The following is a 19,822-nucleotide window of genomic DNA, read 5'->3' as shown; positions in this document are numbered from 1 at the left end:
GGTGAGACAATGACAGGTTTTGCCCCGGAGACGTCGGATGCATCTATTCGAGAGTCTTTTGACTGCTCGAGGAAGACCTAGGTGTTTATGCCAATGCACAAGTTTGATGCTGGTGTCAGGATCTCACAATCAAGAGCTTTGATTGGGACGGAGACTAGTAAGTCGATCAAGCATGTGCAGACTGACAATAGCATGGAGTTTTGCTCAGAGCTGGCAAATAAATTCTGCATGAAAGAATGCATAATGAAACACCGCACTAGTGCCAATAAATCACAACAATTTGCAGAATTGTTGAGCAGAACATTACTAGAGACGGCTCGAAAAATTATCTCTAGTGCTGGTATGGCTAGGAGATTCCCGGTTGATGTGCTAAGTACCCATCAACTGCTGTTGAGTGGCGGACTCCTGAAGAAGTGTGGTCAAGTAATGTTGCTAGTTATTCTATCATTAGAATGTTACGTTGCCCGTATTATTTTTGAGTGACTGATGGTAAGCTCGATGGGAGGGCAGGGTGCATATTCCATGGCTATGCACAAGCTGAACGGGGCAATCGGTTGTGGTGCCCATATATAAATTCACCTGTTAACAGCAGAGAAGTTACCCTTGATGAGTCTCCAGTACTTCTGGCTAGGAGTGATTATGACAGTTTTCAAACGGATCTAAACGGTGTTCAGCTTGAGGTAGAGTTGCGACCAAAAACTCCTGAGGTAACGAGTACGAGTACTAGCAAAGTAATCGACACAGATGGTACTCATAGCGAGGTGGAGCCTATAGAGCCAATGGTTGCTGTAACTGCTAAAATTAACAAGGTACGTATTCAATCTCCTGACAGATATGCATGCAACAATGGTTTTTCTTTATCTGCGGTTAAGGAGGTTATGTTGAAAAATCCTTGTGGAGCAGTTAAAGGTACATGTGGAGTTGGTATTTTGATGAGATCCTCAGTTATGGCGAAGTTCAAGCAAGGCTTGGACTTGGATAATATCTGTGGCGGTTGAGCCCATCGGGGACCATAGGAAAGTAGCAACAGAATTTGAATTTTTGCGAAACAATTGTAACTTGGCTCAAACATTGAGCCAAGGTGGAGATTGTTGAAATATGTCTCGAGTTTGAGTCCAATGTCAAATTACGAATATTCCGAATTGGATATGTTGCGGACATTCAAAATTGAGCAAAGAAGATCCGAAGATCAACTTCCTAAGGTTTGAATCTGCGTTGGAGAATTTGGTTGCTGAAATAGGAAAGTTCAACTTTGACTTGGATTTGGATTTTATTTAAAACATACAGAGATATGTTTTGGATAAAATTGTTTTGGATAGGAAATAAAATCCTATGAGAAGTCGGCAAAAGAATAAAGGTTTTACTTATATATAGACTTGAGGCCGTGGGTGATAGAGGTGGATCACAAATTATCTTGAAGCGCCGCATGAATGCTTGGTGTTCCGCCGTTGATTGTGAAGAATTGGTGTTGAAGCGCCGCCTCATGGTCGAGTACTTGGGAGGGATTTTCTTTGTCGTGAATTACATCCAAGAAGGTTTAGTATTGAAGCCAATTAAATCCTGTAGTAAGATTTGCGTGTAATTCCTTCGTGAGATTGAGAGATTATTTCTTGAGGAATTTCGGGGCTAAACACTGTATGTGTTATTGGGTGTAATTGGGGTTTGGGAAATATCGAGAGAGTATTTGAGTGACTTGAGTGTGTAATCTGCTTGTATCGCTTGATCTATAGTGAAATTCGTTACTACTCTTCTCGTGGACGTAAGTCTACGACTGAACCACGTAAATCTGGTATTCGATATATTTTCTTTTTCTGTCTATATTATTGTTCGATCGCTCGCCTTATCGCAACAGAGACGAGAACACTGCATCCGCTGCAGTGCCCATGATACATCTCATGAAGACCACGTAACTACTGATGTGCTTGGAGCAGCAATGGCAGCACTGCTCATAAGCCAAACAGCTGAGGAAGAAGGAACTGGTGAAAAGGTCGATAGTAAAAGGAGGGATCCGGAGTACTCCATCATCAAACACGACATCTATTAGGTTCTTGCTCTTCCTTGATTCAAACTTTATCCCCGCGAGAAGCATATGATTCGTGGAAGGCATCAGTTGCAACAACTCTTTATCAACCGGTGGGGGACTTTCGATGTTCAAATGGCCGACCAAGCACAGTCGGAACAAGTCGAGCAAGTGCGTGATCTTGGAGACTCTGTAGTGCTTCTGGAGATGTTCATCTATCCATTGGAGCGCTCGGTTGAAGAACCGTAAGGCGATCTCATTGAGGGAGCGGTCGGCATCAGAAGAAGACTTGGATAATGCATAGATCTTTCGAAGAACGAAGAACGGGATCTGGTTTTCAATCAGGAGGAGGTCAATCATGAGGGATGATAAAATCCATGGCGTGAAGAACACGGGGTCGTCGGCATCCTCTGGATTCTCACAGGTGTGGGCGCGGAATAACTCGATCATGAAACAAGCATCGAGAATCATCATCTCGATCAAATCCGAGGTTTTCCAATGGAGGGCCTCAGAGTAGCTATCCCGTATGTGGGTCTCCCACGAGGCGATAGCATTAAAGTAATCAATGGGACCCACGGCGGTCCGATCGAGCAGTTTGGAGAACGCTCGAGGTTTGTGCTGCTCGATCAACTCCAACCGCTTTTTCCCGTGGTGGTACGGACCAATGGACACAATCCGGGGCTTGTAAGCGTTGGGGTTGCTCTCCTCCTGGCTCTTGGGTGCTCTGAAGATGTGGCAAGACTTGGTGCCGGCCGAGAGCGTCAAAAGAGCCGGCTTCGCTGAAACCGGTCCTCCATGCGAGAAGACCAGCTGCGCCCGGTCACCGTGAATGTGCAGTGGTTGCTCTCTCCGTTCATTCTGGTTTTTGGGGTTGATTCCGGCGAGTCAAGCTTTCAGGAGCCGCATCCCCTGAACATTTTGCCGAGTGGAATGTTATGCTGATGCAAAGCATTGTTATGTAATCTGCTTCAATAGACTTTACTAGGGGTGTCAAAGTCTGAACCGAAAACCAAACTGAACCTAATTGAAAAATTCGATTTTTTTTTTGTTCAGTTCTTATTTAATTCGGTTCTCATTAAAAATCGAAACTTTTTAACCCATTTGGTTTTTATCAGTTCATTAACGGAACCAAACCAACAAAATCTAAAACTTATTATTTTTCTTTTATTTTTTAAAAAAAAACTTTCTTTTTCTTTTTCTACTTCTTATTTTTTTGGCTAGGTGGCCTATGCAACAGGCCAAAGGCAAGTTCGAGCCTCACCATAGGCCGGCGAGACTCGAGCCCCGCCCAGGTGGCCAAATCTGGCGAGGCTCGAGCTTGTTGCTGTCAAGCAAGCTTGGCCTCGCCACCCTATGGCAAGGCTCGAGCTCGCTTCTAGGCCGATCACTGGCCCTAGTGTAGAAGACAAAGAAAAAGAAAAAGAAAGAAAAGAAAAGAAATAATAATAAATAATAATAAATAATTAAAAAATCAATTTTTTTTTTTAAATTGTAGAAAGTGGTGTATGTAGGAGGCGAATTTAAACACAAAAGTAAAAATCGAAAACCGAACCGAACCGAACCGAACCGGAATTTCGGTTTGGTTTGTTTTCGGTTCGTTTCAATAAATTTCTTTATCGATTTGGTTCGGTTTGATTTTCCAAAAAAACTGAACTGAACCATTTATACTCCCAATTATATTGGAAGGTCAAAACATCGAGCCTTAGTGGGAACACAAGTTCCTTGAAGAAAGACTTTTTCACGTCATTATCATATTGCGTCAAAGAAAAAGGAGTCTTACTGCTCGGCTGCGCCAGGTAAGCTCCAAAATATGTTCTAAATGTGTAAAATATTAGTGCTCACATTTTTGTCCGATCAACCACTAGTAATTCAAACAACAATTTTACCTTGATCAGGTTGCGCATTAATAGATTGCTAAGTGTTTTTAGATTTGACAATAAAAAGCCTCCTCAGTTGTTTAGTAAATTAACAACAAGATAATGATTTTTCCACTCATATTCCACGGTAGATTACAAAGTGTTTAAAAATTTTCAAGTGTACCTATCAATTAAACATGTTAAAAGGTTAGTCGTGCCACATTATCCGAGCGGCATCCACACCTCAGTAATATCCGACCAAAATCACCAAAAAGATTGAATCGGTATTAGGTCAAAAAGTTTATAATTAAATTGGCACAAAGTCAAAATATTTAAAAATAAATTGGAATTAAAATTATTTTTTAAATCTTAGGGAATTTTAAAATTTTCTATTTTTTAAATAATTTTTATTTCGAAAATAAGGATTCGGGCCGGGCCCCTAGCCTAGTCCAAAGATGGGCCAAAATCTGGTCTCACGGGTTTGGGTCACAAACAAGATTCGGCTCAAGCACCTCGGAGCCCATTATCAATAGTGATTTAAGTCCGACTGAAAAGCAAATTCGGCCCAACCTAATTTCAACGACGTCCTCTTCAAGACCCGAAGCCCAACTCGTCCATGGCTCCCACCAAACACCCCAGACCATTACAATGCTTGACTAATGAATAGGCCCTTCCACTTTCAAAGTGAGCACAACATGACATCCCCGGGAGCCGCCTCATTCCACTAATCCCCAGACCACCTCTATTAAACACGTTTCACAACTTCATTAAGGCATTTCAACAAATAGCTTAGGGTACGTTTAGTTCAGTTTTTCCAAAGGGCTTTCTGTCTCCAAAACTTCTTAAGGAAATGTTGAATCTTTTGTCTAACTATTTTGAATGAGCTTTTACTTGAAAGCTAGCATTGGAAAGACTAAAATTCTAATTCTAATAGGGACTGCATTGGGCTTTCAACATTTTGCTTAATGTTGAAACTCATTTTTTCTTTCAAAACTATCATTACCAATTTTTCAAATTTTCAATTTTGTCCCTCATTATTATTTTTAATTAAAAAAAAGGATCAAACCCTTTGTCGGTCTAGCGAAGGGCTATGGTTGCTGTTAAACCAAATCTAGCACGCGGTGGTAATTGGTTGAGGTCACATGACCCTGGCGAGGGCTACCGAAGATCACACGACCTCAAGTGATCTAGGTGATGTGCAACCTAAGTGATCGCCGCTTGGGTCTCACGACCTCATGCAGCCCTCACGTAGGTTTCACGAGGGTCACAAGGGCTGCCTGAGGTCGCGAGACCAAGGCAATGGTTGCTCGACCTCAAGCGACCTCCAGTGGCCCTTGCTAGGGTCTTGTGACTCACGCCGAAGGTCGCTAGATTCAGGTAACCTTGATCATTGACCGCTGGCAGCCATAGCCCTTCACCAAACCAGTAAAGTGTTTAGTTTTTTTTTTTTAAGATATATTTGATTTTTTCAATTTTAAATAAATAAAAATTAAAAAATTAATATTAAATCTTTTTAAATGTGTTTTTATCAAACAACATTTTTCTCAAAGTTACTTCTGAAAGCGTAGTTTATCAAACGCCCTTTGTATTTATCTAAAGCTCTTTAAAGTAAACTGTATTACATTTTTTTATAGGCTTTCAAAATACTAAATCAAATGCATCCTATATGCATCGAAAGGTTTGAACATCGTTATCAGCATTTAGAATGGCAACGAGGTCACCAATCATCAACTAATGACTCGGATTTCTCAGTGACTTTCACAAAAGCATCACAAATACAGTTTGGCCTTGAGTCTTACCAAAAAACAGGGCAAAACATGGAAGGTGGTGTTACCTTGCAGAGGAGATATTCTTGGCTACGATCACTAGTTCAGTCAGTGCTTGGGAAATTAGGGAAACGTCGCTTGTGAGTGGTGAGCATGGGCTTCGGATTTGAAGAGCTCGGTTCGAGTCTCCGAGGTGGAGGGCTAGGCCAAGGGGGGCACTCTTTGTTGGAGAAATCCTCTTGAAGTGTTTTGAAGTTGACAAAACATTTCCATCAGTCTAGTCTGAAGGCTTGCAGACTCGCTATTTAAAGTCCGAAGACCTCCGGACAGCCGAGACTCAAGACTCAAAGTCTATCCTCATTGACATTTTCTAATCCGTTGAAGAAAGGCTATCCAGAACTGGATGTTTCATTAAGGATGTGGCCTTATCGACTGGAGAAGATCTCTTGGCTGAATATGATATAACAGAATCCTTTATTTGATCATAATTGATTCGAAGATTAAGGATCCGATGATTGGCAAAGTATACTTTGAAGGTTCTACTTATGGAAACTGAGATCCTGATTGTATGGGCGAACAGGATTGATGGGCTATTGACATGTTCCTTTAATAGCTCGAATGATCTTCCTAATTGATTCCGTCCAACGGGTAGATGGGAGGAATTCCTTTGGTAGGTGCCAACGGGTATGATGACATGAAGGAGTATATAAGGAAGACGTTCCAGTTGTTCGAGAGTGTGCACGATAGAAGAATTCCAAAGTCTGAAGCTCCTTGTTCTTAGTCAATTCATTTGTTGAGAAAAATCGTGTAAACAAAAGAGAGTCTATATTCGTGAGAAACCTTGAGGAAGTGTGGTAGATCATCTACACTGTGGAATCAAGGAAAAGCTGTGCTGTAACTTCTCTTTTGTTCATAGTGAAATCTAGCCGGTGGGCTGTCAATGCGGAAGAGTGGACGTAGGCTTGGAATAAGCCGAACCACTATAAACCCCGTGTTCAATTTTCTCTTCCCTAACCTTTACTTTACTTTGATCGTATTTTCCTTTCTATCGTTTGCCTAAAATCGCTTCCGTATCTCAAGAAATTGTTTGTGCACCTATTCACCCCCCTCTAGGTGCTTATACTAGCTATCTCAATTGGTATCAGAGCCTGTGTACTCATTTTGTTTGAAGTGTTTTACTTCAGAGTTAAAGATCAATGGCTAGTATGTTGGCTCCAGGGCTGGTAGAAGGGCAAAGCAATACCAGACCGCCTTACTTTGATGGAAAGGATTACAACATATGGAAAAACAAGATGAAATCGTTCCTAAGATCAAAGGATCCTCTGGAATGGGACGTTGTAGAAAAAGGAATCATTCCTAAAGCTACATCTGTCTCAGAAAGAGGAAAAAATGCTGTTGAGTCTAGCGAAATGACTCAGGAAGAGATAATCAAGAGACAAGCTCTTGATGTAAAAGCAATTTATTCCTTATATTGTGCTTTATCCCCTACTAAATATAACAAAATATCTTCTTGTGTTACAGCTAAAGAAGTCTAGGATAGATTACATATTACCTATGAAGGAACCGATCGAGTGAAAGAGACTAGAATCAACATTCTCCTCGGTCAATATGAAGCCTTCAAAATGAAACCAAGAAAATCTATAACTGATATGTTTAGTCATTTTACAGAAATAGTGAATGGTCTTGAAAATCAAGGTCAACCAATTTCTAATCCCATGAAGGTAAACAAGCTACTGCGTGAACTCTCCAAGGATTGGAATCACATAAAGACCTCAATCAGAGAGACCCAAAGAATCATGCCACTATCTGTTGATAAGTTGGGTGGGACTCTTCAGTCTTATGAAGTGGAACGAATCAATGAAGACGAAGACCCTAAAGGTAAGAAATCCATTGCATTAAAATCTAATGATGATTCTGATGTTACAGATTCTAAAGACGATATGGATGATGAGGAACTTGCTCTTATGATAAGAAGATTCAGAAAGCTGAATAGAAAAGGAAGAAAATTCAATCCAAAGAAACAAAGTTTTCAAAAGCAACAGACTAAGTCTGTTGAGGATGATGAATCAAACAAAGATGTAGTCTGCTTTGAATGTAAGAAAAAGGGACACATCAGACCCAACTGTCCTCTTCTGAGGAAGAAGAAAGGAAAAACTGAAAAGTTCCGAAAATCTCTTAACGCTGAAACCTAGAGTGATACAGAGTGTGAAGAAAGTGATGATGGTTATGCCAATATATGTCTAATGGCACAATCGGATTCAGATTCAAATTCCGAAACATATTCAGATTCAGAAAGCAAATTTGAGGTAAGTAACTTCAAAATCCCTATTAAAGTTTCAAAATACATTGATAAATTGTGTTTTAGTCTTAAGACTTCTCTTAAAAGAATTTACAAACTCAAGAAAGAAAATTCTGCTCTAAAACAACAGGAAAATATTTTGAAAGAAAAAGTGAAATGTTTAGACAAGAATGTTTCTTCTCTTAAAGAAAGTGAAGATAATCTTTTAAAAGAAAATGCATTCTTGAAAAGTGATATCTCAAATATTTCCAAAAGATTTTCTATAGGATCTGAGAAACTGGAAAAAATTCTCTCTGTTCAAAGACCTTATTTCAATAAATCTGGTTTGGGAATGACTGCTGAAATCATTCCTTTAATTGATTTTCCTAAAATGAAGGAAAGAATCAAACAAAGACCCACAAGAGATGCTTACAAAAATCATTTTAAAAGAATCTTTGTAAAACCAGTAGGTCGCAATGCTCTCAGATGCTCAAAGTGCAATAGTGTAGATCATTTTGAAAAAGAATGTCCTATGATTTGGAAACCTGTTAAAAAGGTATAGGCAAAAACCGCATATCATACTAACACTAATGGACCCAAGAAAATATGGGTACCAAAGAAGGTTTGAGTTTCTTTTTTAAATGCAAGTCATTATCAAGAAAAAAAAAGGTAAAATGGTATCTGGATATTGGATGCTCAAGACACATGACAGGAGACTCAAATTACTTCATAAAGCTTGTTCGAGTAAATGGTGGAAAAGTTTCTTTTGGAGGAAACGGCAAATGAAAAATTGTGGGATTTAGAACTGTAAAGATTGGAAATCTCTCAATCAGCAATGTTTCCTTAGTGGAAGGGCTTAATTACAATTTGCTCAGTATTAGTCAGCTATGTGATACTAGTTTCAAAATCAACTTTCAAGAGGGAATATGTTCAGGAATTAGTAAAGATTATACTCAGTCATTCATGGGTCGAAGACATGAAAATATCTATCTCTTGGATGTGAAACCAGATGAATCGCAATGTCTAATCTCAATCCAAGACGAGGCAAAGTTATGGCATAGAAAGCTTGGGCATATCAATATGAAGCAGATAGCCAAAATCTCAGCAAAGAAGCTTGTTCGTAGTCTACCCAATTTATCATACCAAAAGTCTGATCTATGTACACCATGTATGTTGGGAAAACAGGTAATAAATTCCTTTAAATCAATAAATCAAGTTTCCACTAACCGTGTACTGCAGCTTCTGCATATGGATCTTTTTGGACCAACCAGAACAGAAAGCATTGGAGGTAAGAAATACTGCCTAGTAATTGTGGATGATTACTCACGATTTACTTGGGTATATTTTTGGCTAGTAAGTCTGAAACTTTCTTTTACTTTGAAAAGTTTGCTAAAAAGGTTCAAAATGAAAAAGGGTATGTTATCTCGAGTATAAGAACAGATCATGGAGGTGAATTTGAAAATCATGATTTTACAAAATTCTGTGATGAATATGGTTTTCAGCATGTATTCTCCTCTCCATATACTCCAGAGCAAAATGGAGTTGTGGAAAGAAATAATATATCACTTCAAGAAATGGCTAGAACTCTTTTAATTGAAAGTAACATCTCTTCACGTTTTTGGGCTGAAGCAGTTTCTATAGCATGTTACATTATAAATAGAGTTTTTTTAAGGCCTATTCTAGAAAAAAAAAAACCCCTATGAACTATTCAAAGAAAGGAAGCCTATTGTTTCATATTTTCATGTATTTGGATGCAAATGTTTTATACTGAAAAATGCAAATGATCGAGTTGGTAAGTTTGAAGAAAAGTCAGATAAAAGCATCTTCCCTGGATATTCAACCACAAGCAAAGCGTAAAGAGTCTACAACAAGAAGACTCAAACAGTGGAAGAATCAATGAATGTTAAATTCCAAGATTCTATGCAAAATGAATCCATTCAAACTCATCTTGAAGAATCTAAACCAACTCCAGACTCTACAAAGTCTAAAATAGCTCAGACTTTGAAGGACCAAAGAACAAGTGATTGAAGATTTAAGTGAAGGAAGTGACCATCAATCTGACAAATTAACCAGCAACTGGAAACACAAGTCCAATCATCCTAAAGATCTTATTATTGGTGACATCAATGAAGGAATTCGCACAAGATCCAAAAGGCGCGAAGAGTCTAGTCTTTGTGGCTCTTGTTTCTGAAATAGAACCCAAAAGCATAGAAGAAGCTTTATCGATGAAAGCTGGATTGAAGCTATGCAAGAAGAGCTCGAGCAATTCAAGTATTAATGATGTCTGGGAATTGACTCCTAAACCAAAAGGTAAGTCTATTATTGGAGCTAAATGGGTTTTCAGGAACAAGATGAATGAGAAAGGAAAAGTCATAAGAAGCAAGGCAAGACTCGTGGCTTAGGGATACACAAAATAAGAAGGGATAGACTATGACGAGACTTACGCACCAAGTAGCAAGGTTAGAAGCAATTCGATTATTACTTGCTTTTGCTTGTTATAAGAATTTCAGGTTATTCCAAATGGATGTCAAAAGTGCATTCCTAAATGGATTCATCCATGAGGAAGTCTATGTGGAACAACCACCTGGGTTTGAAGACCTAAGGAAACCAGACTCAGTATTCAGACTCAAAAAGGCTTTATATGGCTTAAAACAAGCACATCAAGCTTGGTACGACAGACTGAGTAAGTTTTTAATTGAAAATGGTTTTGTTAAAGGTAAAGTAAACACTACTCTTTTTATTAAGAGAGAAAGCAAGAGTTTTCTACTTGTTCAAATATATGTCGATGATATTATTTTTGGATCTTTTAATGAAAGTCTGTGCAAGAAATTCTCTAAGACTATGCAGGATGAATTTGAAATGAGCATGATGGGTGAGTTAACCTTCTTTCTTGGACTTCAAGTGAAAAAACTGGAGGAAGGAACTTTTATTCATCAAAAAAAATATGCTAATGATATTGTGAAGAAGTTTGGACTGGACAATTGCAAAAAGGCCGATATACCAATGTCAAGTTCTTTGAAGATAGATAAAGATGAAGGAGGAAATAAAGTCGACCAAAAGTTATACAGGAGTATCATCGGTTCACTTATTTATCTTATTGCTTCTAGACTTGACATTTTGTTTAGTGTTTGCATTTGTGCCAGATTTCAAGCAGACCCTAAAGAATCACATTTAAATGCTGCAAAACGTATTATCAAATATATTGCATCAACTTCAAGCTTTGGTCTCTAGTATCCTAAAATGGGAGACTTTACTCTTCTTGGATACTCAGACGCAGACTTAGCCGGATGCAGAGTTGATAGAAAGAGCACCTTAGGTACTTGTCAACTACTTGGAGGCAGGACGGTGTCTTGGTTTTCAAGGAAGCAAAGTACAAGAGCTAGCTCTCTCTGGTAGAAGCGAAATATGTAGCTCTTGGAAGTTGTTGTTCACAAATTCTGTGGATAAAACAACAGCTAAGAGACTTTGGAATTGAAGATTCATGCACGGAGATTAAATGTGACAACACCAGCGCAATCAATCTCACCAAAAATCCAATTCTTCACTGAAGAGCAAAGCATATAGAGATTCGACATCACTTCATTAGAGATCATGTTCAAAATGGAGAAATTACGATTCAGTTTGTTATCTCAAAGAACTAACTGGCGGATATATTTACAAAGCCTTTGGAGAAAAATCGATTTGAAATTATCCGTTCCAGACTCAACATTTTGAGGTTTGAAGAAGTTAAAGTCTAGAGACTCTCAAACTCAAACAAATAAGACTTTGACTGTAAGTTATTCTCTCTCTAATCTCATCTTGAAAAGGTACGTTCATCAACCGTGTTTGATTATTTTTATCTCAACCGCTATCTTTAATTGACGAGATTATTGCATCGTTTCCTTTAGAAAAAGGAGTTATTTTGAAATGACCATTTTTCGAAAAAGGCAGTTATTTTTTTAAAGGCATCTTTTCACTTTCCATTACGACGTTTGGTATCCCCTCCTTTTGGATGTCTTATATACAGTCAATTTCTCTTCGCTTAACTCCAAAACCCTAAAAAGCACCAATCTTCCATTCATGTTTTCTTCTCTTGTTTAATCTTCAAAAAAGTTGTCATCTTTCTTGGGAAAGTCAAGCAAGGAATCTTTCAAAGACTAAGAAAGATGTCGTCTTCAAGAAAGTCTTCGAGGATTGTAAATAGGGGACCACGGCGAATGAGTGAGGGGCCTACACACTTCGATCTCACTGAAGAAGAAGTGTCTCCAAATCAACAGCAGAGCCCACAACATTCTCAGCAGCGTCATTCTCCTCCATCTAGTCCTCAAGATGTTGATCATCAACAAAATGAAGAAATCATTGAATATGCAAATCTTGTAAGAGTTCAAAGACCCTATTTTATTTATAAGCTGTATCGTGCTTTAAAAGGGATTGGTACTCCATTGAACTATGTCGATGATTTTCTTAAGGACAAAGGATATGGAAATGAATATATCTTTTTGCGAAAAATGGAAAGTTTGGGAATTGCTCGTAAAGGGGTGGCAGAAGAAACCCTTGCGAACATCCCAAGTGATCCTCGTGATTGGGGATTTAATCCGGTAGATGGAAATGATGATGACAAATTATACAGCCAATTTCAACCAAGAATGGGAGTTGCGGTGGAAAATCGAGGAAAAATGGGAGTTGTTTAAATCGAAGGAACACAAGGATCTATACTCAAAATTGCTGAAGCGTGGGGTGATAAACCCTAAGAGTGTGGATTTTGATTTTCTGGATGCTGTGAATGTGAACTTGAGGGAAAAGTTCAGTTATCTTCAACTTGACAAATTCTGCTCTGACACCACAGAGGCCTATCCTCAGCTAACTGCATATTTCTATTCAAATCTTAGTTTCTTGGATGAGAATAAATTCTCTTTCAGTGTCAAAGATCAAGACTTTGTAGTGGATATGGATATGCTAGCAGATGCGTTAGGAGTTGAGAGAGGAAGATATCAAAGGATCAAAGTTTCTATTGCTCATGCTACACTGGAACTTGTTAAGGACAGGAGAACAAAGGAAAATATTTCCTACTCAAGGATGAGTGCATTTAACATCTTGCTGCACAAAATTGTAATCAATTGCCTCAGACCGAAATCAACTTCCAAGACTGATGTTTCAAGTTCAGAGGCAAAGTTGATGTATGCCATCATCTCTGGGAAAAGGTTTTCACTTCCTCACACTGTTATGTTCCACATGTATAGAGCTGTGATGAAGGACAGAGGTCAACTTCCTTATCCAGGTCTTGTGACGAAGTTATTCAGACATCTGAACATTCAGCCTCCGCAAATTCTTTGTGCTCGATCGTGCGATCATATGGTGGTAGGACTGAAAATGGTGACTAAGATGCGTTTGAAGGAACTAAGCAAGGCATTGGAGAAATTTAAGAAGAAGAAGAGAAAAGAGATCAAGAAGAAGGAGAACATGAGGAGCACTCTCCACCTGAAGGCATGAAAACAGGGGGAGACCAAGAGAAAAGAGGAATGTCCTCAAATCCTGCAACTAGTGAGGGAGTCAGTCGATCCCTAGTAGATCCAGAGGATATTTATGCCTCTCAGTTTCCTAAGGAAGGTCATGATGTTTCTTCGCCAAATCTGCGTGATTATGCTGATCTACCATCGTCTGCATTTACTCCATCAGATCATGCCAACGCCAGTACGCAGACCAACAATTCAGCAGACTTTCGCAGAGTTATGGATATTCTCTTGGAGATGCAAGGTAAGATATATGCATTGGGATGCGAAGTTCAGGACTTGCATAATGCAGGACAAGCTTCTTCGGGTTCATTGAATGATCAAATCCAAGCCCTTTCTCTTCAGATTCAGGCTAATGCTAAGGGTGAGGATGTTGCACAACTGAAGGAAGACTTGAAAAGGCTGGAAGGCATCGTTCAGTCGATGGGAGATTTCCAGCTTGTTCGTGTTCCCAAGTATTCTTGACTCCACTCCATTTTCATCTCAATCTTTTTTATGCTAACAAAAAGGGGGAGAGTTACGAGAATTGAAAAATTTTAAACTTAAATTTGTTGAACTTTTGGCTTGTTTGGTTTGTAGTTTGTTTTGACTTGACTTGTGTGTCTGGATGTGGACTAAATTTGGGATTTGGATTTGACTGCTTATTATTAACTACTATTGATATCTTATGGATGGCTTTATTGCATACTTGGACTAACCTATTTTCGTGGTTGCGAGATTCTAGTGTTATTCATTTAGCCATTTATCTCTATAAGATATGCATATGTGTTTGAGAAATGTTTTGCAGGTCAAAGTTTTCCAAATTTGCAGGAAAGTTTTGTCACCATCAAAAAAGGGGAGATTGTTGGAGAAATCCTCTTGAAGTGTTTTGAAGTTGACAAAACGTTTTCATCGATCTAGTCCGAAGGCTTGCGGACTCGCTATTTCAAGTCTCGAAGACCTCCTGGATAGCCGACTTAAGACTCAAAGTCTATCCTCATTGACAGTTTCTAATCCGTTGAAGAAAGGCTATCCAGAACTGGATGTTTTATTAAGGATGTGGCCTTATCGATGGGAGAAGATCTCTTGGCTGGATATGACATAATGGAATCCTTTATTTGATCATAATTGATTCGAAGATTAAGGATCCAATGATTGGCAAAGTATACTTGGAAGGTTCTACTTATGGAAACTGAGATCATGATTGTATGGGTGAATAGGATTGATGGGCTATTGACATGTTCCTTTAATAGCTCGAATGATCTTCCTAATTGATTTTGTCCAACGGGTAGATTGGAGGAATTCCTTTGGTAGGTGCCAACGGGTATGATGACATGAAGGAGTATATAAGGAAGACGTTCCAGTTGTTCGAGAGTGTGCACGATAGAAGAATTCCAAAGTCTGAAGCTCCTTGTTCTTAGTCAATTCATTTGTTGAGCAAAATCGTGTAAACAAAAGAGAGTCTATATTCGTGAGAAACCTTGAGGAAGTGTGGTAGATCATCTACACTGTGGAATCAAGGAAAAGCTGTGCCAGTAACTTCTCTTTTGTTTATAGTGAAATCCAATCCGGTGGGGTAATGTTAGTGCGGAAGAGTAAACGTAGGCTTGGAATAAGCCGAACCACTATAAACCTTGTATTCAATTTTCTCTTCCCTAACCTTTACTTTACTTTGATCGTATTTTCCTTTCTATCGTTTGCCTAGAATCGCTTCCGTATGTCGAGAAATTGTTTGTGCACCTATTCACCCCCCTCTAGGTGCTTATACTAGCTATCTCACTCTTCATGGCGGCCGAACTGAGAAAGTGACAGGAGACGAAGGGGCGACGGTAAAACTTGTGGAGATGATGAACAGCGGCGAAAGGTGATCTCGAGTGAGAATCGAGTGAGGACGAGGGAGGAAAATGGCTTTTCTCCAGAGAAAGAATGCTCCGTGAAGATGGTGGTCTTCTTTCTCCGTGAACAGCAAAACCCCTTATTCCACAGCATGTGACAGCCGTTTCAGACCTTCCGACAAGTCACACACACGGCCAAGACTGAGAGGAGGAGAGAGAGACGGCCGGAACGCGCTTTGATCCTTAATTTTTAAGTCCGCCATGGCCTACTCTGGCTGGATTTTAAAATGTCTAACAACTCATTTATAGCTAGGGCGAAACTAGGAATCACCCGGACCGGATCATATCGGTCGATTTTCAAAGATTTCCAAAAAGGACAGTCCAATTTTTTATTCCCAATTTCAAGGCCACTAGACCGGACCGGACCGCTCAGTCAGTCTAGTTTTCGATTCTAGGACCGGTTGGTTTGATTCCTAATCTCGAAAGCTGGGAACCGGTTTGATTTACAATTCCACCTTAGAACCAGACTAGATCAAGAATTGTTTAATCCTATTTACAACCTCACCCCAAATATGTGGGTAGTGCATGTCCTATTTTGACAATTCTAAATTGTCTCAGATTCCCTTCTCTCTTTTTTTTCTTTTTTTTTTCTTTTTCGTTTAAAGTGAGTTGCTGTAAAATGATTGCATATAACCTAAACTAAATTTATAAGCGGAAAAAAATGGCTAAAATGAGACAAGAAGAGCAAACTTGACCTTTCGGTTGCCCCCTTCACTGAATTTCGGATACATGGCTGGAAAAGTTCACCGTTATTGATTGTTAGCCTAGCTGCACCCTGAAGTTGCTGGCTTGGCCATGAAATTGAGGTTATGGTCTTATGGGTGCGGATGAAACCGTTCAAACGTCAATTTGGGAAAGGATGTTTGTTGCATTTGCTTAAAATATAGGTGAATTCTGAAGGGATCGGTGATTTGTTTAGTCTTGTACCGTGGAATGTACATTTCGTCCAGGTCGAGCCCCTCTCCCATGATTAAGAGCTTCACCAGTGAAGAGGAAGTAGAAGAACGAAAGTGAGGAGTAAGGGGAGAGAGAAGAGGGAAGTGGGGGTGGGGGGGAGTGAGGGTAAGACAGCAGCCAGAGAAGAAATGGAACAGCGGGCGGGACCACGTTGGCAAGACAATTCGGGACAACCTCGTATTTGCTCTGGCCGAGCCTGGAAGAATCGGACAAAGAACAGTTGGAACTCACTTTGCAAAGCAGATGCGCACGCAAAGCAGATGCGCCAGTCAAAAAGATGAACTCACTTCGCAAAGCAGAGCGCCAGTAAAAAAGATTCGTTGCAGAGCAGACACGGACGCTAATAATTATACTTATCTTTGTGCTCCCATAATTGTACTCTTTTGCATTGAGGTCAACTTGTGGTGCTCTGATAATTTGTCTACTGGTTCATCTTAATGGGGCAACCCAAATATAGATGGGCTTATTTTTGTTCTTTCATATTAACGGGGTGACTCGGTTGGTGAATTACTTGAAGGAGTAAAAATGAAACGTGATCTAGTGCTTGGGCGTTCTTTTGCAGTATTGGTTGGGTCAATTCTTCTCTCTGTGCTCACACGTAATTTTGTCGAGAGCAACAAGAAGAGCACACGTCGTGATGATCAAGTACACTTTAATCCAATTTAAATTTTTCCCTTCAAGTCGGGGGGGCCTATGATCCCTTATGAAAATCTCCTTAAGTACACTTCTGAAATAATTATTTCCAGTAATCTATTTTACGAGTCTTTTCTCATGAACAGCACAGGTCTATATGCTAGCTTAACGTCATCTATTAAGTTCATTTCTTTCTTTTCCCTTGCTTTAGATACAAATATAAATTTCATGGCCAAAAAGAACTATAATGACAGAGGTAATTATAGTTTCTCTTTCTGAAAAAAAAGATTAAAGGAAAATTTTCTTTACACACGGAAGATTCCCATTGCGGTCCACTCTCGAAGTTTCCTTGGATTCGCATAGACTCAGCAATTTAGAGTACAAATGATAATCATTCTGTTTTTTTTTTTTAAATAAATTCTGGCCAAAAATATATTTTTCTATTTATATTCCACAGATAAGTTTTTAAGTAAAAATGCACTTTTGATAAAAATAAAAATTTCTATTTGTTTGATAACGATACGGTATTTCTCCCTTCTAGATGTTTGGCGGGCAACAGGAGGAGGTGACAGAGAAGCAGTTGACTAATAGCAAGGGCAAGCGAGGAGAAGAGTTTTTATTTTTCATTTTTATTGAAAAAAAATTGTTACTTCTTATTTCTATTTCGAACATATTTTTGAATTAACTTTTTCTTTAAATAAAAAAAATAAAATTACGTTATTAAAACAAACTTGGACAAAAAATAGATGAGTTTTATTTATTTTTTTGGTAAAAAATAGATGAGTTGTTACTCTCTCTTTTTACAAAAAATAAAGAGAGAGAGTAACAACTGCAGCCAGAGAAGAAATGGAACAGCGCGCGGGATCACGTTGACATGACAATTCGGGACAACCTCATATTTAATCTGGCCGAGCCCAGAAGAATCGGACAAGAACAGCTGGACTCACTTTGTAAAAGCAGACGCGCAAGTCAAAAAGATACGCTGCAAACCAGACGCGCGAATAATTGTACTGATTTTTGGTGCTCCAATAATTGTACTCTTTTGCATTGATGTCACCTTGCCGTGCTCCGATAACTTGTCTACTGGCTCATCTTGATGGGGCAACCCTGACAGAGATGGGTATATTTTTATTCTTTCATATTAACAGAGCGACTCGGTTGGTGAGTTATTTGAAGGAGTAAAAATGAAATATGATCTAGTGCTTGGGCGTTCTTTCGCAGTGTTGGTTGGGTCGATTCTTCTCTCTGTGCTCGCACGCAATTTTGTCAAGGGCAACAAGAAGAGCACACGTCATGATGACCAAGTACACTTTAATCCAATTAATTTTTTTTTCCCTTTCAGTCGGAGGGCCCTATATCACTTATGAAAATCTTTTTAACTACACTTCTGAAATAATTATTTCTAGTAATCTATTTCACAAGTCTTTTCTTGTGCATAGAATGGGTCTATATGCTACCATAACGTCATCTATTAAGTTAATTTATTTCTCCATGACGGGAATCTTCCATGCATAAAGAAAACTTTCCTTTAATTTTTTTCCTGAAACAAAAACTATAATTACCTATATTTTTGTTTGGTCAATCATATTTTATTTCTACTCTAACTTTCACTCTTAGACTTTTACTTTGTCTCTTTACAAGGCGTGAAAGTTGAAACTCACTTCTGAAACTAATTCGTCCCCACCCCAACCCCCTAAGAATTTGGGAATTCAAACCCCACAACTCCCCCTTCTATATTGAAATGGTGGCCATTAAGGCAAACCCTAGTGATTAATTACCTTTATAATTGCGGTCCTTTTTGGCCATGAAATTAATATTTGTATCTAAAAGCAAGGAACACATTCAATGATCCTCCAAGAAAAATCTGGTGTGGAGATGATTTAAAGTGAATAATTGCCAACGTAAAGCCCTTCTTTATCGTAAAATCATTGGTATTCCTTGTATGGTGGGGAAGAAAAAGATACACATATAATTAGAGAGTGTAGGGTGTGTGGACACCAGCACGTTAAAATAAGAAATGCAGTTTGCTAAGCGCTCCATTAAGAGACTACCAAAAATAGCCCCTGTAGGTGGTGAAACCCCTGCCTCCCTTCCCGCCACAGGCTCCTCAACTAGCCTGGGAAGAAGGAGACCCTCGGTTGAGGAGCCTGGCCAAAAAGGATTGTAATTATAGAGGTAATTATAGCTTCTGTTTCAGGAAAAAAAATCAAAGGAAAACTTTCTTTACACACGGAAGATTCCCATTGCGGTCCACTCTCGAAACTTCCTTGGATTCGCATAGACTCAACAATTTAGGACACGAATGATAACCATTCTATTTTTTTTCACAAATTCTGGCCAAAAATATATTTTTCTATTTATATTCTCTAGATGAGTTTCTAAATAAAAATATGTATTCGATAACGACATAAAATTTTTATTCTTAGAATAGAAATTTGTTTTATAACAATACAAAATTTTCTCCACTCTAGATGTTTGGCAAGCAGCGAGGGGAGGTGGTGGGTGGGCGGTTGACTAATAACAATGATGAGCCAGGAGAAGAGTTTTTATTTCTTATTTTTGTTCCGAAAAAAAGAAGAGAAAATTGTTACTTCTCATTTTTTTCCAAACTTATTTCCAAATTAAATTTTTTTCTCAAAATAAAAATAAAAAAATAAAATTGCGTTACCAAACAGATTTATGTTCCAAACTTGTTTTTGAGAGTAGAAAAATTAATCTGACCATAAATAGAATAGTTATCATATGCATCCTTGACAACGTACCTCATTCTAGGAACAAGTATAGTTTGCTTAATAAGGCTCCATTTGACAACATTTCTATTACTTCAAATTTATATCCTTGTGTTCCCTAGAATAAAAAGGAACATAAATCAATTTGATAACATTAGCTAGTTTTTCTATTCTTTGGAATAGAAAAGTAGTTAGGGAATAGATTAGGAAGATAAATAAA

The 19,822-nt window shown here is 38.7% G+C and overlaps 1 protein-coding gene across 1 annotated transcript in view; it reads right to left on the bottom strand.

Annotated features, from left to right (window-relative positions):
* Positions 1 to 1,840: 1,840 nt before the first annotated feature.
* Positions 1,841 to 19,822, bottom strand: part of LOC104453396 (UPF0481 protein At3g47200) — a 41,858-nt gene continuing 23,876 nt past the window's right edge. The window contains exon 2 of the mRNA XM_010067939.3: positions 1,841 to 2,878. Coding sequence (XP_010066241.3) covers positions 1,841 to 2,878 — 1,038 coding nt within the window. The remainder of the gene's footprint in view (positions 2,879 to 19,822) is intronic.

Source organism: Eucalyptus grandis, chromosome 1 (genome assembly GCF_016545825.1).
Source record: "Eucalyptus grandis isolate ANBG69807.140 chromosome 1, ASM1654582v1, whole genome shotgun sequence".
Taxonomy (NCBI): domain Eukaryota; kingdom Viridiplantae; phylum Streptophyta; class Magnoliopsida; order Myrtales; family Myrtaceae; genus Eucalyptus; species Eucalyptus grandis.
The sequence above is the reverse complement of the archived record's forward strand: the minus strand, read 5'-3'. Positions and strand labels throughout refer to the sequence as shown.